At 41.3% G+C, this 23192-nt stretch overlaps 1 protein-coding gene across 5 annotated transcripts in view; it reads left to right on the forward strand.

Annotated features, from left to right (window-relative positions):
* LOC108584704 (endogenous retrovirus group PABLB member 1 Env polyprotein) overlaps positions 1–22429 on the forward strand; it is a 44972-nt gene extending 22543 nt beyond the window's left edge. For 3 of the 5 annotated variants that reach the window (XM_017955933.3, XM_017955934.3, XM_031663770.1), the window contains exons 3-4: positions 13676–13931; positions 19190–22429. In XM_017955933.3, the coding sequence (XP_017811422.2) occupies positions 19256–20905 (1650 nt within the window). In that variant the 5' untranslated portion in view covers positions 13676–13931; positions 19190–19255 and the 3' untranslated portion in view covers positions 20906–22429. Of the gene's footprint in view, positions 1–6988; positions 8932–13675; positions 13932–19189 lie in introns of those variants that run through there. The other 2 variants (XM_017955935.3, XM_017955936.3) reach the window with 2 other exon arrangements.
* Positions 22430–23192: the final 763 nt, after the last annotated feature.

Here is a 23192-nt window from a genome sequence, read left to right on the forward strand (position 1 = left end):
TTGTTTCTCACATTATCTTGGTCAGTTTTTACTATGAAATTATGCTAGCCTCACCAAATGAGCTGGGAAATGCTCTCTCTTTTTTATACTCCAGGATATCTTGCATAGGTTTAAAATGTTTGTTCTTTAATGTTTGCTAGAAATCACTAAAAAAAACCCACATAGGCCTGATGTGTTTTGTGGGAAGATTTTTTGGGGTAAATTTTTAGAGACAGAGTCTTGCTATGTTGCCCAGGCTGGAATGCAGTGGCTATGTGCAGACACAGTCATAGCACAATACAGCCTCAAACTCCTAGTCTCAAGGGAATCTCCTGCCTCAGCCTCTCAAGTGACTGAGGCTACAGCAGTATACCATCACACCCAGCCTATGGGAAGATTTAAAAGTTTGTATTCAATTTACTTCATAATTTTAAGACTATCAAAGTTCTCTGGTTTTTTCTTTTGAGTCAGTTGTGTTGATTTATATTTTTCTAGGAATCTGCATGTTTCATTTAAGTTTTCAAGTGTATTGATACTCTTCATAATATTCTCTGATTTTCTTTTGGTATCAGAAGTATCTGAAGTTACAGCTTCATTTTTATTCCTTAGATTTCTTTTACGTCTTCTCTTTTTTCTTCCTCAATCAATCTAGCCAGTTTTGTTTTTGTTGATTCTTTTGATTATATTTTCATTTTATATTGACCATGAGTGATATAAGTACTGTGAAAATCAAGATACAGAGTATTTTTATTACTGTAAAATGGCTTTATGCTGTCCTTTGTGGTCAAACCCTACCCCATCTCTAACTCCTGGTATTACTACTGAGCTATTTTCTCTTCCTATAGTTTTGCCTGTTTCAAAATGCTATTTATTTTTTATTATTTATTTATTTATTTATTTATTTATTTTTTCTGAGTACATGGTGTATTTACGGGGTATATGAGATATTTTGATACAGGCATGCAGTGCCTAATAATCACACCACAGAAAATGGGGTATCCATCCCCTCAAACACTATCCATTGTGTTACAAACAATCCAATTGTACTCTTTTAGTTATTTTTAAATGTACAATAAAATTTTTATGGACTAGAGTCACCCTGATGGGCTATCAAATACTAGGCCTTATTCATTCATTTAAACTATTTTTTCCTAAACATTAACCATCCCCAACTCCTTCCCACCCTCCAACTATCCTTCCCAGCTTCTGATAACTATTCTTCTAATCTCTGTCTCCATGGGTTCAATTGTTTTAATTTTTAGCTTCCACAAATAAATGAGAACAGGTGTTATTTGTCTTTCTGTGCCTGGCTTGTTTCACTTAACATAATGACTTCCAGCTCTATCCATGTTGTTGCAAATGACTGAATCTCATTCTTTTTTATGGCTGAATAGTACTCCATTGTCACATTTTCTTTATCCATTAATCTGTTGATGGATACTTAGGATGCTTCTAAATCTTGGCTATTGTGAACAGTGCTGCAACAAATATTGGAACTCAGGTATCTCTTTGATATACTGATTTTCTTTCTTTTGAGTATATACTCAGTGGAATGCTGGATCATATGGTAGCTCTGTTTTTAGTTTTTTGAGGAACCTCCAAATAGTTCTCCATAATGGTTGTACTAATTTACATTCCTACTAAAGCTGTACAAGGGTTCCCTTTTATCCACATCCTTGCCAGCATTTGCTATTACCTGTCTTTTGAATATAAGCCATTTAATCTGGGATGAGATGATATCTCATTGTAGTTTTGATTTGCACTTCTCTGATGATCAATGATGGTGAGCACTTTTTATATGTCTATTGCCATCTGTATGCCTTCTTGTGAGACATGTATATTTAAATCTTTTGCCTATTTTTTTTTTTTTTTTTGGATTACTAGATTTTTTCCTGTAGAGTTACTTGAACTCCTTATATATTCTGGTTATTTATCCCTTGTCAGTTGGTGTATTAGTCTGTTCTTTAACTGCTATAAAGAAATACCTAAGACTGAGCTATTTATAAAGAAAAGAGGTTTAATTGGCTCATGATTCTGCAGGCTGCCCAGGAAACATGGCTGCAGAGGCCTCAGGAAACTTACAATCACGGCAGAAGGTGAAGGGAAGCAGACACATCTTCACATGGTCATAGCTGAAGGAAGAGAGAGTGGGGAGGTGCTACACACTTTTAAGCAATTCGATCTTGTGAGAATTTCATGATGAGAACAGCACCAAAGCAGGATGTCTGCTCCTGTGATCCAATAACCTCCCACTAGGCCCCACCTCCAACACTGGGCATTACAATTCAACATGAGATTTGGGTGGGGACATAAATCCAAACCACATCAGATGGGTAGTTCGCAAATATTTTTTTCCCATTGTTTGGGTTGTCTCTTCAGTTTGTTGATTGTATCCTTTGCTGTACAGGTGTTGTTTTTTAACTTGATGTGATCCCATTTGTCCATTTTTGCTTTGGTTGCCTGTACTTGTGGGGTACTGCTCAAGAAATCTTTGTGCAGACTGATGTCCTGGAGAGTTTATCTAACATTTTCTTATAGTGGTTTCATTGTTTGGGGTCTTAGATTTAATTCCTTAATTCATTTTGATTTGATATTTCTATATGATGAGAGATAGGAGTCTAGTCTAGTTTCATTCTGCCTATGGGTATCCAGTTTTCTCTGGATTTATTTATTGAAAAGATCATTTATTGAAGAGACTGTCTTTTTCCCATTGCATGTACATGGTACCCGATATGGTTTGGATCTGTGTTCCTGCCCAAATCTCACGTCAAATTGTAATCCCCAGTGTTAGAGGTGGGACCTAGTATAGTAGGAGGTGATTGGAGCATGGAGGCCAAGTTCTCATGAATGGTTTAGCACCATCTCCCTTGGTACTGTATAGTGAGTGAGTTCTCACAAGATCTGGTTGTTTAAGTGTGTGGCACCTTCCCTCTCTCTCTCAGTTCTGCTCCTGCCATGTAAGATGCCTGCTCCCACTTTGCCCTCTACCATGAGTAGAAGTTCCCTAAGGCCTCTCCAGAAGCAGATGCTGCCATGCTTGTCATACAGCCTGAAGAATTGTAAGCCAATTAAACCTCTTTTCTTTATAAGATGCCCAGTCTCAGGCATTTCCTTATAGCAGTGCAAGAATAAGCTAATATAATACCTTCATCGAAAATGAGTTCATTGTAGGTGTGTGGATTTGTTTCTGAGTTCTCTCTTCTGCTCCATTGGTCTGTGTGTTTGTTTTTAATCCAGTACCATGCTGTTTGACTATTATAGCTCTGTAGTGCAATTTGAAGTCACATAATATGATTTTTCCAGTTTTGTTCTTTTTGCTTATGATTTTTCCAGTTTTGTTCAGATACCTTTGGCTATTCTGGGTCTTTCGTTGTTCCATATAAATTTTAGGATAGTTTTTTCTATTTCTGTGAAGAATAACATTGGTATTTTGATAGGAATTGCATTGAATCTATAGATTGCTTTGGGTAGTATAGACATTTTAACAATATTGATTCTTCCAACACATGAACATGAACTATCTTTTCATGTTCTTTCGTGTTCTCTTCAATTTCTTTCATTGGTGTTTTATAGTTTTCATTATAGAGATCTTTCACTTCTTTGGTTAATTTCTAGGTATTTAATTTTATTTGTGGCTATTGTAAATGAGACTACTTTTTAAATATCTTTTTCAGATTGTTCACTGTGGGTATATAGAAATGCTACTGATTTTTTAATGTGGATTTTGTATCCTGCAACTTTACTGAATTTATCAGTTCTGATAATTTTTTGGTGGAGTCTTTAGCTTTCTCCAAATATAAGATTATATAATCTGCAAACTACAATAATTTGACTTCTTGCTTTCCAATTTGGATGCCTTTTATATCTTTCTCTTGCCTGATTGCTGTAGATAGGACTTCCAGTACTATGTTGAATAACAATGGTGAAAGTGGGCATCCTTATCTTTGTTGTGTTCCAGATTTTAGAGGAAAGGCTTTCAGTATTTCCCCATTCAGTGTGATACCAGCTGTGGCTCTATTAAATACGGCTTTTAATCTGTTGAGGCATGTTCCTTCTATACAAACTTTTTGAAGGTTTTTATCATGGAGGGATGTTGAACTTTATCAAATGCTTCTTCAGGATCAGTTGAAATAATCATATGGTTTTTGTCCTTCGTTCTATCGATATGATGTATCACATTGATTTATTTGCATATGTTGCATCCCAGGGGTATATCCCACTTGGTCATGATGAATGATCTTTTTAAGTGTTGTTGAATTCAGTTTGCTAGTATTTTGTTGAGGATTTTTGCATCAATGTTCATCAGGGATATTGGCCTGTAGTTTTGTTTTGTTTTGTTTTGTTTTGGTGTGTCTTTGTCTAGTTTTGGTATCAGAGTAATACTGGCCTCATAGAATGAGTTTGGAAGTATTCTTTCCTCTTCTATTTTTCAGAACAGTTTGAGTAGGATTGGTATTTTTTCTTCTTTAGATGTTTGGCAGAATTCAGCAGTGAAGCCATTGGATCCTGAGATTTTCTTTACTGGGAGACTTTTTATTATGGCTTCAATCTCATTACTTGTTCTTGGTCTGGTCAGGGTTTAGATTTATTCATGGTTCAATCTTGGTAGGCTGTATGTGTCTAGGAATTTGTCAATTTCTTCTAGCTTTTCCAATTTATTGGCATATAGTTGCTCATAGTAGCCTCTAATGACCCTTGGCATTTCTGTGGTGTCAGTTGTAAAGTCTCCCCTTTCATCTCAGATTTTACTTAGTTGGATCTTCTCTGTTTTTTTTCTTAGTCTAGCTAAAGGTTTTTCTGTTTAATTTTTCAAAAAGAAAAACCCAACATTTTGTGTCATTGATCTGTTGTAATTTTTAAAATTTCAATTTTATTTATATCTGCTCTGATCTTTGTTATCTATTTTTTCCTACTAATTTTAGTTTGGTTTGCTCTTACTTTCCTTGTGCTTTAAGATGCATTGTTAGATTATTTCTTTGAAGTTTTTCTTCTTTTTTGATGTAGGCATTTATAGCTATAAACTTTCCTCTTAGTGCTGCTGCTCTTGCTACGTCCCATAGCTTTTGGCATGTTGTGTTTCCATTTTCACTTGTTTCAAGAAATTTTTCAATATCTATCTTAATTTCTTCATTGAACCACTGGTCTTTCAGGAGCATGTTGCTTAATTCCCACATATTTGTATAGTTTCCAAAATTCCTCTGTTATTGATTTCTAGTTTTATCCCATTGTTGTAGACAAGATGCTTGATATTATTTCAATTTTTGGAATGTTTTAAGACTTGTTTAGTGGCCAGACATATGGTCTGTCCTTGAGAATGATCTGTGTGCTGAGGCAAAGAATGTGTATACTGCATCCATTGGATGAAATGCCCTGTAAATAGCTATCAGATCTATCTGGTCTATAGCGCAGATTAAGTTTGATGTTTCTTTGCTGATTTTCCATCTAGAAGATTTGCCCAATGCTGAACGTGGGATTTTGAAGTCAAGCTATTATTTTACTGGGGCCTATTTATCTCTTTAGCTCTAATAATACATGTTTTATATATCTGGGTGCTCCACTGTTAGGTGCATATACATTTACAATGGTTCTATCCTCTTGCTGAATTGACCCCTTTATCATCATATAATGACCTTCTTTGTCTCTTCTTAAAGTTTTTGTCTTGAAATCCATTTTGTCTGATATACGTGTAGTGACACCTGCTCTTTTTTGGTTTCAATTGGCGTGGAATATATTTTTTTATCCGTTTATTTTCAGTCTATGTGTGTCGTTATAGGTGAAGTGTGTTTCTTGTAGGAAACAGATCTTTGAGCCTTCTTTTTTAAATCCATTCAGACACTCTGTCTTTTGGTTGGAGTGTTTAGTCCATTTACATTCAATGTTGTTATTGATAAGTAAGGACTTACTCATGCCACTTTGTTATTGGTTTTGTGGTGTTCCCTTCCTTCTTTCTTTTCTTTCTGTCTTCATTTTAGTGAAGGCGATTTTCTCTGGTGATATGATTTAGTTTCTTGCTTTTAATTTTTTGTATATCCATTGTATTTTATTTTTGGTTTGAGGTTACCATGAGGCTTGCAAATACTATCTTATAACCTATTATTTTAAGGTGATAACAACTTAACACTGTTTGTATAAACAAACAAGCAAGCAAGCAAAAAGAGAACTAATAAAGACTCAATGCCTTAAATTAATACTATGGCCTTTTAACTTTTTGTTGTTACTATTTATATGTTATCCCTCAGCATTTTTTGTCTGGGAAAGTATTTACTTCTCCTTCATGTTTGAAGGTTAATTTTGCCACATATACTATCCTAGAGTAAAATATTTTTTTTTTTGTCCTTCAGTACTTTAAATATGTCATGACACTCTCTTCTGGCCTGTAAGGTTTCCACAAAAAGTCTGCTGCCAGATGTATTGGAGCTCCATTGTATGTTATTTGTTTCTTTTCTCTTGCTGCTTTTAGGATCCTCTCTTTACCCTTGACCTTTGGAAGTCTGATTTTTAAATACCTTCAGGTAGTCTTTGGGTTAAGTCTGCTCAGTGTTCAATAACCTTCTTGTCTTTGGATATTGATATTTTACTCTAGGTTTCAGAAGTTCTCTGTTATTATTCATTTGAACAAATGTTCTACCCCACCCCTATCTCTTTATCTTCTCTTTCAGGCCAATAATTCCTAGATTTGCCCTTTGAGGCTATTTTCTAGATCCTATAGGCATGCTTTATTGTTTTTCATTCTTTTTTGTCTCCTCTGACTGTGTATTTTCAAATAGCTTGTCTTTAAGCTCACTAATTCATTCTTCTGTTTGATCAGTTCCTCTTTTAAAAGACTCGCATTCTTCAGTATGCCAATTGCATTTTTGTCAGCTCCAGAATTTCTGATTGAGTTTTAAAAATTATTTCAATCTCTTTGCTAAATTTATATGATAGGATTCTGAATTACTTTGTTGTATTATCTTGAATTTCTTTTAGTGTCCTTAAAACAACTATTTTGAATTCTCTGTCTGAAAGGTTGCATATCTCTGTCTCTCCAGGATTGGTCCCTGGTGCCTTACTTAGTTTGTTTGGTGAGGTCATGTTTTCCTGGATAGTCTTGATGCTTATAGATGTTTGTCTGTGTCTGGGTATTGAAAAGGTAGATATTTATTTAGGTCTTTGCAGTTGGATTTATTCGTACCCACCTTCCTTGGAAGGCTTTCTAGGTATTTGAAAGGACTTGGGTGTTGTGATCTAAGCTGTAACTGCCTTAGGAAGAACCTCAAGACCAGTAACACTGTGGTTTTTGCAGATTCGCAGTGGTACTGCCTTTATGGTCTTGGGCAAGATCCTGAAGAATTCCCTGAATTACTAGACAGAGACTTTTGTTCTCTTCACTTACTTTCTACCAAACAAATCAATTTTCTCCCTCTGTTACAAGCCACCTGGAGCCGGGAGTGGAGTGACACAAACACGTCTATAGCCACCACCCCTAGGACTGCACTGAGTTTCTCCCGAAGCCTGTTGCAACCACTCCCTGACTACTGCCTATGTTTGCTCAATGCCCTGAGGCTCTACAATCATCAAGTGGCAAACCCAGCCAGGCTTATGTCCTTCCCCAGGGCATGGGCAGGTGCAGAGGTGCCAAATGGGAGCCAGGGACTAGAATCAAAAATCTTAGATGTGTACCTGATGTTCTATTGTACCACAGCTGAGCTGACTTTTAAACCATAAGACACAGTCCTTCCCACTCTTCCCTCCTCTTCTTAATGGCACAGAAGCCTCACCTTGTGGCCGCCACCAACTCAGGCCCACGAGGAGTACTACCAGACTATTGCTGATGTTCCCTTAAGGCTAAGGACTCTTCAGTCAGCTTGTGGTGAATGCTGCCTGACCTGAGACTCACCCTTCAGAGGAATGGGCTCCCGTATGGCCCAGGGCAGGTCCAGAAATGCTGTACCAGAGCCAAGTCTTAGAACTGTGGACCCCAAGAGCCCACCTTTTGCCCTACCCACCTCTGGCCAAGGTGCTACCTAAGGTGCAAGACAAAGTCCTTTAACTTTTTTCTCCACTTTTCTCGAGCAGAAAGGGTCTCACCCCACAGCCACCACAGCTGGAAATTTGCTGTGTCTCACCTGAAGCTAGCAAGTCTCAGAGTCTCATTCAAAGCCCTTGACATAGTACTGGGGTATTGCTGCTGGGTATTCAGGGGCCAAGGGCTCTTCAGTTAGCAGGTGATTAATTTTGTCATGACTGTTTCCTTCCATTCAAGGCAGTGGATAGTCTTGTGGCCCAGAGTGTGTCTAGAAATGTTGTCTGGGAGCTGGGGCCTGGAAAGGGGATTTCATGACTCAGACTGATACCCTATCCTGCTGTGGCTCAGCTGGTATCCAAGATGCAAGACAAAGTCCTCCCCACTCTTCCATCTCTCCTCCTCAAGTGGAAGGAAGAGGTCTCTTTTGAAGCCAGGAGCTATGCAGCCTGGCATTAGGGGAGGGTTGATGCCAGCACTCCCTTAGTTGCCCTGGCTGGTGTCTTAGTAGGGTCATGTGGCCCCCTAGTCCACCGTCTCTGGACCCAGTTTCAGCACTAGGGCTCACCTAGGTATTATAGTCCTTAAAGCTCAGACTGCCTTTCAAGTTAATTTGGAGCCCCAGAGCACTTTAGCCTGTGGCGGTGAAGCTTATGGAAACTAGTTCCAGCTGCTGAGATTGGTGATTTCCCCCCAGCTAGGGCTGATTTAAATGTGCCCTCTATGTGCAGGTGTCAGCTGAGTTTGGTTCAGTTTTGCTTTCTGCTGTAACAAAGGCAGCACTGAGTTCATTGCCTCAAAACTGCTGGCTCGCCTTCTCCCCAGGACACAGAAACACTCTCAGCACTACGCCACTGCTGCTGGGGGATGGGGAAGAGGTGGTGTTGGTGATTCAAGACTGTTTTTCCTACCTCTTCAGTGCCTCTTTCAGCGCTATGAAGTAAAACCAGGTACTGTGTGTGCTCACCTGATTTTTGGTTCTTATGGAGGTGCTTTGCTGTGTATAGATAATTGTTACATTGGTAGTGTTGTGGGGAAGACAATAGGTGGAGACTTCTATTCTGCCATCTTGCTCCACTCCTCTCACCAGAATGCTATTTAATTTAAATCATATAGTATATAACCTTTTGAGTTTGGCTCTTTTTATTAACAAATCTTATCCTTAATTTTACTCCATTTTAATTCTTCTTGACTTATGAAATCATACTTGTATTTAGAAACAAATCATTACAGAAGAAATGTAAGAATAATTCATAATTCACTGGTGTGCATTCTCAAGTACAATTTTAAAAATATTTCACTACATTTCTACCTAATTTTTGATCCACTTTTTTCTTTTCTTTCTTTTCTTTTCTTTTTTTTTTTTTTTTTTGAGATGGAGTCTGTCTCTGTTGCCTAGGCTGGGGTGCAGTGGTGCCATCTCACCTCACTGCAACCTCCAGCTCCTGGGTTGCCTCAGCCTCCTGAGTAGCTGGGATTACAGGCACCCGCTACCATGTCCAGCTAATTTTTGTATTTTAGTAGAGACAGGGTTTGACCATGTTGGCCAGGTGGGTCTCAAACTCTTGACCTCAGGTCATCCGCCCACTTCGGTCTCCCAAAGTACTGGGATTACAGGCGTGAGCCACTGTGCCTGGCCTTGATCCACTTTTTAAGTTACTTGTATAAATTTTCAAATTTTAATTTTGAAATCATAAAATCAGTATGTGCTCATGTTGACAATTTAATTTGAAGAATTTTGAGGAACTAAATTCCTTAGTGTTACTCTCCAGACTTTGTGGCTACTGTCTGTTTCTTGAGTATGTCTGAGGACATTTTATATGCATATATAAGGGCATACTTTGGTGATATTGTGGGTTTGGTTCCAGACTACTGCAGTGAGTATCACAATAAAATGACTCACGCAAAATTTTTTTCCAGTGAATATAAAAATTATGTTTATACTGCAGTAGCACTACATCTTAAAAAATGTATTTACCTTAATTTAAAAAATATTTTATTGCCAGAAACTGCTAATAATTATCTGAGCCTACAGCTAGTTGCTGCAATCTCTTTGCTAGTGGAGGATCTTGTCTTGATGTTGATGGCTGCTGACTGGTCAGGCTGGTGAAGCTGAAGGTTAGGTTGGTTGTGGCAATTTCACAAAATAAGACATCTTAAAATGAAGCTTGCCACATTGATTGACTCTTCCTTTCGTGAAAAATTTCTCTGTAGAATGCGATGCTATTGAGAGGTGACAACGTGCTAGCAGCTCTCACTCCCTCAGCGCCTCGGCTTCGGCGTCTGCTCTGGCAGTGCTGGAGGAGCCCTTCAGCCCGCCGCTGTGCTGTGGGGGCCCCGCTCTGGGGCTGGCCCAAGCCTGATTTGGCTCCCTCTGCAAGCGGGGAGGTGTGGAGGAAGAGGCGCCGGCGAGCTGGGGCTGCGTGCAGGGCGCTCCAGGGCCTGCATGGGTTCCGGGTGGTGCAGGCTCGGTGGGCCTGCTGGGCTTGATGGGGGAATGAGCTCCCTCTGGGCTGCTGGAATGCCCGGACGAGGTTCTGCGAAGTCCCTTGGCGAGTGCCATTGAGAGGTGAAGCTGGCTGGGCTTCTGGGTCGGGTGGGGACCTGGAGAACTTTTCTGTCTAGCTAAAGGTTTGTAAATGCACCAATCAGCACTCTGTGTCTAGCTAATGGGGTAGGGGACTTGGAGAACTTTTGCGTGTAGCTAAAGGATTGTAAACACACCAATCAGTGCTCTGTGTCTAGCTAGAGCTTTGTAAACGCACCAATCAGCTCTCTGTAAAATGAACCAATCAGCAGGATGTGGGGCCAGATAAGGGAATAAAAGCAGGCAACCGGAGCCAGCAGCCGCAACCTGCTCAGGTGATCTTCTACCTGTGGAGACTTTGTTCTTTTGCTTTTTGCAATAAATCTTGCTGCTGCTCACTCTTTGGGTCAGCACTACCTGTATGAGCTGTAACACTCACTGCGAAGGTCTGCAACTTCACTCCTGAAGCCAGCGAGACCACTGGGAGGAATGAACAACTCTGGATGTGCCACCTTTAAGAGCTGTAACACTCACTGTGGAGGTCTGCAGCTTCACTCCTGAAGTCAGGGAGACCACGAACATCTGAAGGAACAAACTCTGGACGCACCATCTTTAAGAACCATAACACTCACTGGGAGGGTCTGTGGCTTCATTCTTGAAGTCAGCAAGACCAAGAACCCACCAATTCCAGACACACTATTTGACAGCACTCTACTCAGAGTAGATCTTCTTTCAAAATTGAAGCCAATCCTTTCAAACCATGCTGCTGCTTTTTCAACTAAGTTAATGTAATATTCTAATTCCTTTGTTGTCATATCAACAATGTTTACAGCATCTTCAGGAGTAGATTCCATCTCAATAAATACTTTCTTTGCTCATCGGTAAGAAGCAACTCCTCATCCATTCAAGTTGCATCAAGTTGCATCATGAGAATGCAGCAATTCAATCACATGTTTAGGTTCCACTTCTAATTCTAGTTCTCTTGCTTTTTTTTTTTTTTAACCAACCATATCTGCAGTTACTTCCTTCCCTGACGTCTTGAATCCCTCAAAGCATTCTTGAGGGTTGGAATCAACTTCCTCCAAACTTCCGTTACTGTTCGTATTTTGACCTTTATCACACAGATGAATATTCTTAATGGCATCTAGAATGATGAATTCTTTCCAGAATGTTTGCAATTCATTTTACTCAGTTACGTCAGATAAATCACTATCTATGGCAGCTATAGTCTTTTGAAATGTATTTCTTAAATAATAAGATTTAAAAGTCAAAATTACTCCTTGATAAATGGGCTACAGAATGGATGCCGTGTTAGCAGGCAGGACAACAACATTAATCTTCTTGTACATCTCCATTAAAACTCTTGGGTCACCAGATACATTGTCAGTAAACAATATTTTGTAAGGAATCTTTTTTTCTAAGCTGTAGGTCTCAACAGTAGGCTTAAAATATTTAATCATGTGCAAAGATATGTGCTGTCATCCAGCCTTTTTTGTCCATGTATAGAGCACAGGCAGAGTATATTTAGCGTGATTCTTAAGGGCCATAGGATTTTCAAAATGGCAAATGAGCATTGGCTTCTACTTAAAATCACCAGCTGCCTTAGCCACTACCAAGAGAGTCAGCCTGACCTTTGAAGTTTTGAAGCCTGGCATTGATTTCTCCTCTTGAGCTATGAAATTCCTAGATGCCATCTTCTTCCAAGAGAAGGCTGTTTCATCTACACTGAAAATCTGTTGTTTAGTATAGCCGCTTTCATCAATGATTTCAGCTTGATCTTCTGAATAGCTTACAGGAGCTTCTACATCAGGACTTGCTGCTTCACCTCACACTTTTATGTTATGGAGATAGCTACTTTCCTTAAACCTCATGACCTGATTTCTGCAGCTTCTTCAACTTTTCTTCTGCAGCTTTCCCACCTCTCTCAGCCTGCATAGAATTTAAGAGAATTTAGGGCCTTGCTTTGGATTAGGTTTTCGCTTAAGGGAACGTTGTGATTGATTTGATCTTCTATGTAAACCATGCAAACTTTCTCCAAATCAGCCGTACGGGTATTTCAGAAAGGCCTTATTCATGTGTTCACTGGAGTAGCACTTTTAATTTCCTTCAAAAACTTTTCTTTTGCATTCATAACTTAGCTAACTGTTTGGCACCAGAGGCCTGGCTTTTGGCCTGTCTCAGCTTTTAATATGCCTTCCTCACTAAGCTTCATCATTTCTAGTTTTTTATTTCAAGTGAGAGACTTGTGACTCTTCCTTTCACTTGACCACTTAGACGCCATTGCAGGGTTATTAACTGGGATAATTTCAATGTTGTGTTTCAGGGAATAGAGAGGCCTAAGGAGGGAGAAAGAGAGCAAGACACACACAGGGGAAATGGCCCGTGGGTGTGTGGCAGGACAGGTCTTCATTAGCAACCAGAACAGTCAGTTTTGACTAATCCTTTACTATAATTCTGATGAATGTATAAGTTAAACATTAGGAATTAGGGAAACTGCTGCCTTAGTACAAGGGCTGAAATGTAAAAACAAACCCATCAAGACCCCACCTGGGCTTTCTCAGACCTTAAAGCCTGACAAAATGATGAAGGCATTCTTCTTTTGTTTTTGTTTTTGAGATAGAATTTCACTCTTGTTGCCCAGGCTGAAGTGCAATGGTGTAATCTCCACTCACTACAAACTATGTCTTCTGGGTTTGAGTGATTCTCCAGTCTCAGCTTCCTTAGTAGCTTGGATTACAGGCATGCGCCACCATGCCCAGCTAATTTTGTATTTTTAGTAGAGACGGGGTTTCTCCATGTTGGTCAGGCTGGTCTCGAACTCCTTACCTCAGGTGACCCGCCCACCTTGGCCTCCCAAAGTGTGGGATGACAGGCGTGAGCCACCACTCCTGGCTGATGAAGGCATTCTTACACACACCTTGTACCAGGGCCCACTTAAGATTAAGTAATTTTTCCAGGGCTCTAAAGAAACTTTCCAGGCCCTAGAACATAGTTAAAGATTAGATTGAATGAAACACTCTTGCTGGTAGGTGCGCACCCACACGTAGACATATAACTTGAATGTATATAAGCACTGAAAGAAAAACTTCTAACTTTGAGTAGATCTGATGAACTTCCCTGACATTCTCCCTGTGGCTGCTTACAGAAATAAATGCTCTTTTTCCCAGGTCATCTGCATCTCATTAATTGAACCATACGACCAACCAGCCCCACCTCAGTTTTATCCGGGTACAAAATCTGGCAGCTCCACTGGGACAGACCGTCCTCAGTAACTACAGGCTTGTGACCTGATGGTCTTTGGGAGACTCCCAGCAGCCTCTAGGTACAGTTTGTCCTGAGGACCCTTCTGAGGACTTTCCCCAGGCACAAGGACCACCCATCCCCTTGCTACTGGGGTAGAAGAGGGGCTAGGACCCTGAAGGGGTGAGTAAAACTGGATCATAAGCAGGGAGTCTGTTGTCTTCCTTATCAGGGCTTGCAAAGCCATTCATTTGGTACTGTTAAGGAGACAATAGGGCTAATTTGTACATCTACTTTGCATTTGTTTGAAATATATTTACATTTGGCTGTGAGAATCTGTTTTTGTGTGTCTGATATCTGTTAAGTTTTGAGCACTCAGGATGGGAAATACTGTCTCTATTCCTGCCCATGGCCCCCTAGGGAGAATTCTGGCAGATTGGAAACAAGATGGTTATCCACCCATGACTACAAATAAATTAATCTTCTCCTGTAACATAGCTTGGCCACTGTATGTTTTGGAGTCTGAAAAAAGGTGGCCAGTTTGTGGGATCTCAAACTTTCACACCATCTCTCAGTTAGAACTATTCTGTCAAAGATCGGGAAAATGGGGGAAATGCCATATGTCCTGGCATTCATATTACTGTATGATTAGGATGTTAAGAAAGAAGGGAATCAGTTAATGGTACAATACACTGCTAAGGTGTGTTCTGACTCCCAAGGGGAGGAAGAAAAGACTCAGAAACCCAACAGCTAATAAATGCTCTTAACCCCATAGTAGCTACTGCCCCAGTGCTAGGGCAAGGAAAGGAAGAGTTACTGCCCCCAGAATATAGAGAAGCCGCAGAGTTAGTGTCTCCGTCTGGAACTAGGCAAAGTACTGATTTGGGGGAGTCACCGACCCTGGAGCAGGGCAATTTCTACTATGACAATACCCAGTAGGGGTTAATCAGCAAGGAGATCTGGCCGGATATTATTGGGCCTACAATCCTTTTTCTACATTCAACTTGTTAAATTGGAAAAAATCTAATTCTTCATATAGAGAGGACCCCCAGAAAATGACGCAATTATTTACCACTATATTTGCTACTCACTGTGTCACATGGGCAGGTGTGCAAGCCCTCCTGAATATTATGCTCACTGCAGATGAGTGCCAGCTAGTTTCAGACAAAGCAAAGGAGGAAATGCAACACCTTCCTGATGAGGACCTAGATGATACTCCAGATTCTGATAGGGCAATCCTCTCTATGGACCCAAATTCGGACTCTAATGAGGCCAATGGCGCTGGCATGATTCACTTGGAACACTACAGGAGATGCATATTAAAGGTCATGAAATTGGCTTGGCATGGTGGCTCATGCCTGTAATCCCAGCACTTTGGGAGGCCAAGGCGGGTGGATCACCTGAGGTCAGGAGTTCGAGATCAGCCTAACCAACATAGAGAAACCTTGTCTCTACTAAAAATACAAAATTAGCTGTGCGTGGTGGTGCATGCCTGTAATCCCAGCTATTCAGGAGGCTGATGCAGGAGAATCACTTGAACCTGGAAGGCGGAGGTTGCAGTGAGCCGAGATCGTGCCATTGCACTCCAGCCTGGGCAACAAGAGCGAAACTCCGTCTCAAACAAACAAAAAAAAGGCATGATATCAGGGATGCCTAAACCTAAGAGCTTAAACAATGTACAGCAGCTCCAACAAAAACCTAACGAGGATCCCTCTGAGTTCACGGAACATATTTGTCAGATGTTCAGAAAATACACAGACCCCTACAAGATCCTGAAAACATCAATATGGTTAATATGACTTTCCTAGGGCAAAGTGCCCCTGATATCAGGAAAAAGTTCCAAAAGATAGAAGGGGCCATTAGGATGAATGCCTCCCAATTGATTGATGTTGCATTAAAGGTTTACAACAGCAGAGAAACCAGGGATTTAAAAACCCGTGACAGGCAATACAGGTTCTAGCCATAGCAGGAGGAAATCCAAAAGGAAAGGGACTCCAAAAATGGAGAGGAAAAAATAGAAAGGATCAATGTGCTTGCTGCTGGGAAATGGGACACTGAAATGAGGTTGTCCAAAATTAAGCCAGAGTGAACCAAAATCACTGATGGCAGTTAAGCCTGGAAATGAATTCGAGGAGGATTGAAGGTGCCCAAGGTCCCCAGCAGCTCCAACCCTATCTGATATTAAAATCTCCCCACAGGAGCCTGGGGTAAAACTGACAGTACAGAAACAAAAAGTGAATTTCTTAATCAACATTGGCACTCCTTATTCAGCGGTTAACACCCCAATAACTGGACTTTCTAATACTTCTGTTAATGTGGTTGGGATAAACAGAGAACTAAGATCGGAATGGTTCCTGTGTCCCCTCTCTTGTAAAGTGGGCAATGAATTAATACTCATAAATTCCCTTACGTGCCAGAGTTCCCAGTCCCTTTACTTGGCAGAGACCTGCTATGTAAGCTGCAAGCTCAGATTGTCCGTAATCCCGACAAACACAAGATGTGTCTCCCAAGTGCCTCTAGAACATGGGTTTCAGCTGCAGGCGCTCCTAACAGACTCAGAGGCTTCCAACTCTAAAACAGGGACTATTTCACAGGAAATCCTCGACAAGGTAAGCTCAGAGATTTGGGCTTCACATCGGCCCAGGAAGGCCATCAGTGTGGACCCAGCGAAAATTAAACTTAAAGAAGGAGCCTAGCCAGTCCAGAAGAAACAATACACCTTAAAAAGAGGAGCATTAGAAGACATTCAACCAGCTTGGTCCAGTTCTTGTAGTATGGCCTAATATTACCCCATCAGTCTCCTTACAACACTCCAATTTTGCTGATGAAAAAGCCTTACTCACACAAATTTTGACTTGTACAAGATTTAGGGGCAATTAATGACATTGTAGAAGACGTACATCTCACTGTAGCTAACTATGTACTGTGTTTATTTCTCTTCCTGGAGATCATGAATGGTTTACAGTACTGGATTTAAAGGATGCTTTCTTTTGCATACCTGCACACATAGAAAGTCAATTGCTGCATGTCTTTGAATGGACAGATCCTGAAGCCACAACGCAGTTTCAGTATTACTGGATTGTGTTCCCACATAGGTTTAAAAACTCTCTGACTATATTCAGAGAAGGCTTGGCTCAAGACTCAAGAAGTTTACAACTGGAAAACGGGGGTGTTGTTACAAGTTGTTACAATTCCTGGATGATTTACTAATATCTAGCCCCTGTGAATGGGGATGTCAGAATAATACCACTAAAACTCCAAATCACTTAGCCACCTGTGGGTACAAAGTTTCAAGTTAAAAGGCTCAAATATGCAGAAAAACTCTGGGGTACTAAGGGTTTCTCTTGCAGAAGGGAACCAGAGCCTTGATGATGGGAATGTGAAGTGCACTATCACCACACCCTCTGTCAGAAGACAGCTGAGAGGATTTCTGGGTATGGCAGGGTTTTGTCACATTTGGATTCCTAACAATGGACTGCTAGCAAAGCCACTATATGAGCTGTTGAAAGGGGCTGACAAGGATCCCTTCAACTGGGAAGTGAAACACCAGCACGCATTCAAATAACTCAATGTAAGTTAATTTCTATCCCAGTCTTGGGGCTTCCAAATCCTCACAAGTTCTTTCAACTGTGCGATCATGAGAGACTGGGTCTGGCACTCGGGGTCCTCACCCAAAAGTTAGGAGAAATATTACAGCCGGTAGCTTACTTTTCTAAGCAGCTGGTGACTGTGGCCAAAGGCTGGCCCCCGCTTGTTTAAGGGTATTCTCTGCCACCTGCCTGCTGTTAAAGGAAGCTGAGAAGCTAACTTTGGGACAGCCTGTCACAGTCTATGTGCCTCGCCAAGTGCTGGTGCTACTGGAACAAAAGGGAGACTACTGGCTGAGAGCAGCAGGTTAGGCAAATGCCAGGCCATTTTTAGATGACCCCACAGTGAAATTACAAACCACCAGAGCCCTGAACCCAGCTACTTTACTTCCTCCTACCAAAGAACCAAAATAATCTATGCATAATTGTTTAGAAGTTATTGATCAAGTATTTTCCAGCCATCCTTGATTTAAAGAATATAGCCCCACTGTGTGTAGATTGGACATTGTTCACAGATTGGAGCAGCCTGGTAACCAATGGAAGAAAGAATGCTGTATATGCTGTGGCGACCTCTTGAGAGGTAGTAGAGGCAAGGACTTTACGTAGGAACCTCTGCACAGAAGGCAGAGCAAATTGCCCTTATGAGAGCCCTGCAGTTGTCCCAAGGTAGAAACACCACATCTACGCTGACTCTAAATATGCATTCATGATAGTCCATGCTTATGGGGCCATTTGGAAGAAGAGGGGACTACTGAAGTCTGTGAATACTGAAATTAAATATGCCACGCAAGTACCGGAATTACTAGAAGCAATAAAGGCTCCACAGGTGATTGCCATAATGCATTCTCTTGGCCATCAACACAGCGATTCCAAAATAGCAAAAGGAATGTCTTTGCAGACCACCCTGCCTGGCACTTAGCCAGCATCAGCATTGAATTTCAGACACCTCTAATTCCTCAAATAGATTTAACAGCCTTTAGGCCCCAATATAATCCTCGGATGAGAAAAGTGCAGAAAGCAAGGGATTCGCTTTAAATAAGGAAGGATGGAAAGTAAATAACAAGGGCCTAATTTGGATACTGGCTCATCTTGTCCATCCAATATTAAAGTATATCCATGATAGCACACACTGTGGGCGAGACTGTTCGTTGGCCTTCATACAGCGGCATTAGAGAGGGAAAGGGCTAAAAGCTAATTTGGAAAATACAGTCCAGCGCTGTTATCTGTGTGCTAGAAATGAACCTAACAATCACAGTTGAGGACAACCCAGACATCAAGACAGAGGAAAATACCCCACTGGAAAATTGGCAAATAGACTTTCCTCAAATACCACCCTCCTGTGGAGGACACACAAATACCTCTTAGTTCTAGTAGACACCTTCTCCAGCTGGGTAGAGGCACACAGAACGAGCAACTGAAGTAACTGAAGTTTTCTTAAAGGAAATCATACCTCAGTACGGGCTTCTGAACATAATTCAGGGGCCCTCATTCACATCTGACATAACTCAATAAGTAAATAAGTCATTTGGAATATAATGGAAACTACATTCAGTGTGGAGACCTCAATCTTCCGGACAGACTGAAAGAATGAATCTAACACTGACAACAATCATTGCCAAACTGTGCTGGGAAACCTAGTTAAAGTGAATTCAGGTACTGGGCATTGCATTACTCCAGTTAAGGGTAACCCCCAGAAGTGGGATTAAGTCTCTACAACATTATATTTGGGAGATCCTTTGCTGCTGATCCATCTGGGGTTACTGAGGCACCCCTTAACAGGGCGTTAACTATTAAAAACCGTATTACTCACTTGGAACAAACTCTTAACGTTTTGCATACATTTGCTTTCGACAGGAGCGGTGTGAACTCTGCAGAGCTGTGCCCCACATTCCAGCCTGGTGATCAAGTGCTGTTAAAAGAATGGAAAGAAACAGACCCTACTCCCCAGCTGCAGGAGAAATACAAAGGGCCCTACGACGGGCTGCTAAGCACCAGTTCGGCCCTGAAACTGGTGGACGTCAAGCCATGGATCCACTACACAGGAGTGAAAAAATTCCTGCAAGAAGAAACATCCACGACAGAGGACGCCAAGGCTGCCGAGTGGGAGATGGAATCCCTGGAAGGCCTAAGATTTCTGTTCAACAAATGACAAGATTTTCCCTTATCATATTTTTCCTTTTTGCTCCTTTTGTTGTTAATGCCTCTACCTCTAACGTTTTCCTACAATGGGCACACAGTTCTGCAGATGCCTTACAACAAGGAGACCCTTACTGGGTCTGTGGTTCGTTACCCATTGCTAACACCACGAAGCTGCCTTGGTGGGTCTCCCCACTACAAGGGAAAGACTGGATTTTTTTACAAAGCTTTTTAGGGAATCTTAAACAATGCACAGGGGTACAGATGACTGGGGTAACTAGACAAAACATCTCAGAGTGGCCTATAAATAAAACTTTAAATGAGCTGGGGCATGGTAAACCATTCTCAGTAAATGAGACAAGGGATAAAGTAACAGCCTTTGCCACCCCCTTGTTGGATACCAGGGTGTTGGTCCAGACTTTCAGACCTCAGAACACTCGATATAGAAATGGGTTTCTGCAGACATGGGATGGGTACATTTGGCTGACAGCCACTAAAGGACACTTAAGCCAGATAGCTCCCTTATGCTGGGAGCAAAGAAATCACTCCCTTGATAACTGGCCAAACACAACCCGTGTTATGGGATGGATTCCACCTGGAGAGTGCCGACACACTATAGTGTTACAGCAAAGGGACCTGTTTGCCACAGACTGGTCTCGGCGACCTGGCTTGAACTGGTATGCTCCCAACGGAACCCAGTGGCTCTGTGGCCCAAACCTATGGCCTTGGCTTCCCTCAGGTTGGTTAGGACGCTGCACTCTGGGTATTCCCTGGGCACAAGGACGCTGGGTAAAAACCATGGAAGTCTATCCTTATCTTCCACACATGGTTGACCGATGGACTAGGGCCATTGTTCACAGGAATGATCACCTACCCACAATCTTTATGCCCTCAGTAGGTTTAGGAACTGTAGTACAGCACATAGAGGCTCTAGCCAGTTTTACCCAACGGGCCCTAAATGACAGCCTCCAGAGTATTTCTCTCATGAATGCTGAAGTGTATTATATGCACAAGGCCATCTTACAGAACCGAATGGCCCTAGATATTTTAACTGCAGCTGAAGGAGGAACCTGTGCCCTCATCAAAACAGAATGTTGTGTGTATATTCCCAATAACTCTGGAAACATTTCCTTGACCTTAGAGGATATGCGTCGGCAAATCCAAGCCATCTCCAGCTCTGCACTGTCGCTCCATGACTGGATGGCATCTCAGTTTAGTGGAAGACTTTCCTGGTGGCAGAAAATCCTCATTGTCCTTGCCACCCTCTGGGGCGTAGGCATAGCACTGTGTTGTGGATTGTATTTTTGTCGCATGTTTTTCCAACACATTCCCCAAACTCATTCGATTATCTTTCAACAGGAACTGCCCTTGAGCCCCCCAAGTCAGGAGCATTACCAGCGCCAAAGAGACATCTTCCACTCTAACACCCCCTGACGATGACCCTATTCAGCAGGAAGTAGCCAGAGAGACAACATCGCCCATTTCCCTTTAGTCTGCTGTGTTATAGTTTGCACTTTTGTACTAATCTTTAATGAATCAATGCTTTAAAAAGTAACTGACATGATAGGAATCATGCACAAATTGTGGGGACTGTGGCAGGCCAGGTCTCCATTAACAACCAGAACGGTCAGTTTCCACTAACCCTATACTATAATTCTGATGAATGTGTAAATTAAACATTAGTAGTTGGAGAAACTGGTGCCTTAATACAAGGGCTGAAATATGAAGACAAACCCATTAAGACCCCACCTGGATTTTCTCAGACCTTAAACCCTGATAAAATAATGAAGGCATTTTTACACATACCTTGTACAAGGGCCCACTTAAGTAATTTTTCCAAGGCTCTAAAGAAACTTTCCAGACCCCAGACCCTAGTTAAAGATTAGATTGAGTGAAACACTCCTAACGGCAGGTGCACATCCACATGTAGGTACATAGCTTGAATGTATATAAGGCCTGAAGAAAAACTTGTAATTTTGAGGGGTCTGGTGAACTTCCCTGACCTTCTCCCAGTAGGTGGTTACAGAAGTAAACCCTCTTCTTTCCCAGTCTGTCCACATCTCATTAATTAGACCATGAGACCAAGCAGCCGGACCCATTTTGTCCAGGCACAGGTGCAGCAGTCGGAACACACACGTTTATTGATTAAGTTCACCGTCCTGTATAGATGTGATTTGTGGTGTCCCAAAACAATTACGATGTAACATGAAAGATCACTGATTACAGATCATCATAATAGGTGTAACAATAATGAAAGCTTGGAATATTGCAGGAAGCACCAAAACGTGACAGAGACAGGAAGTGAACACATGCTGTTAGAAAAATGGTGCCGAATACAGGGTTGCCACAAACCTCCCATTTAAAAAAAAAAAAAAAAATGCAGTGTCTGTGAAGTGCAATATAGCACAGTGCAATACAGCAAAGTGCAATAAAAAAGGCACGTCTGCATATGTCCTCTTCTTCACATGTAACATGATAATATACAAACTTCACTGTCCCTTTTTTATTTACTGGCAGAGACTGCTGGTTATTGCCAGTATCTATTCTCCACTTCTTGCTTCATAATAAAGTCTCAGACTTATAGCAGATTATATGGCTGCCCAGAATAAGGAATATATTTCATAGTCTGTGTTGCAGGAACACTTGGCCCTGTGACTAAATTCTGGCCAATGCGATGTAAAGACCAGTACAATGTGGCTGCTTGTACATGTTCTTTTCCTCTTCTTTTTCTGTCATCCTCATGCCTGGGATGCAAATATTATTTCTGAAGTTCTATTCCCTGTCTTTGACTATGAAGACAAGAGCCACATCACAGGGAAGATAGAGCACTGACTTAGGTGGGTCTTAGGCCCTCAAGAGCTTCATGGAGCAGAGCTGCTACACTAACTCCCTACATCCACAGTTATAAACAAGAGAGACATGACTTATCAAATAAAATCAAGGAATCAAAATTTTTAAGTGTTGACCTTGTAATTTTTTTCATTTTGTTCTTTTTCATAAAGTGTGCACCATTGTGTTTGAGAGTGCCAGTTTCCATATATCTTAAGGTGTTTTCACATCACATGAAGAATAGCTATAGAGATAGTTGGTTTATTATACTAAATTTGTAAATTTAGTACAAAGGAAAGAGTGTACTATTACTGGGACTGGAAGGTTCCCCCAAGACACAGCAACGGGTTTGTTGGCTGTCACGTAGAGACCCATAGTTTAGCTTTTATGAGGGAAATACTCTTGGAGACCATCTGCTAACACCTCGCCTCCAATTTACAGAGGAAGACACCGTCTCCCACAGAGTTTCAGGTAGCCTGCCTTAAAAGGCAGAACCTGTTTTACAGTCTAGCTGCGGCTTCATTCCATGATTGGGTCAAATCGTGTCTTCTTTAGCCTCAGTTTCTTTACCTGTGATAAGAGATACATGAGAATCTTGCAGAGATGTTATAAATATTAAATAGGCATTTCTATATCCCTACACAATCCCTAGCACAGAGGTGCTCAAAAATAGCCCTTTCCTCCCTTGACTGCTGCTGCCCCAAGATTTTGTGGCACCCAAACTTCCACATGCCTCCTCCTTCAGCTGTTATGTCCTCCTAAATGGTCTCAAAGGATTGTTTGCTGAGGCATTTGGTTCTTCAACTGTACTTCTAGACACAGGATCAAATTCCTCCCATGTAAATCTGCAGCATTAATTCTTAAGATCTTCACAACTATGATAAACTCATGA

This window comes from Papio anubis, chromosome 2 (genome assembly GCF_008728515.1).
Source record: "Papio anubis isolate 15944 chromosome 2, Panubis1.0, whole genome shotgun sequence".
NCBI classification, from domain to species: domain Eukaryota; kingdom Metazoa; phylum Chordata; class Mammalia; order Primates; family Cercopithecidae; genus Papio; species Papio anubis.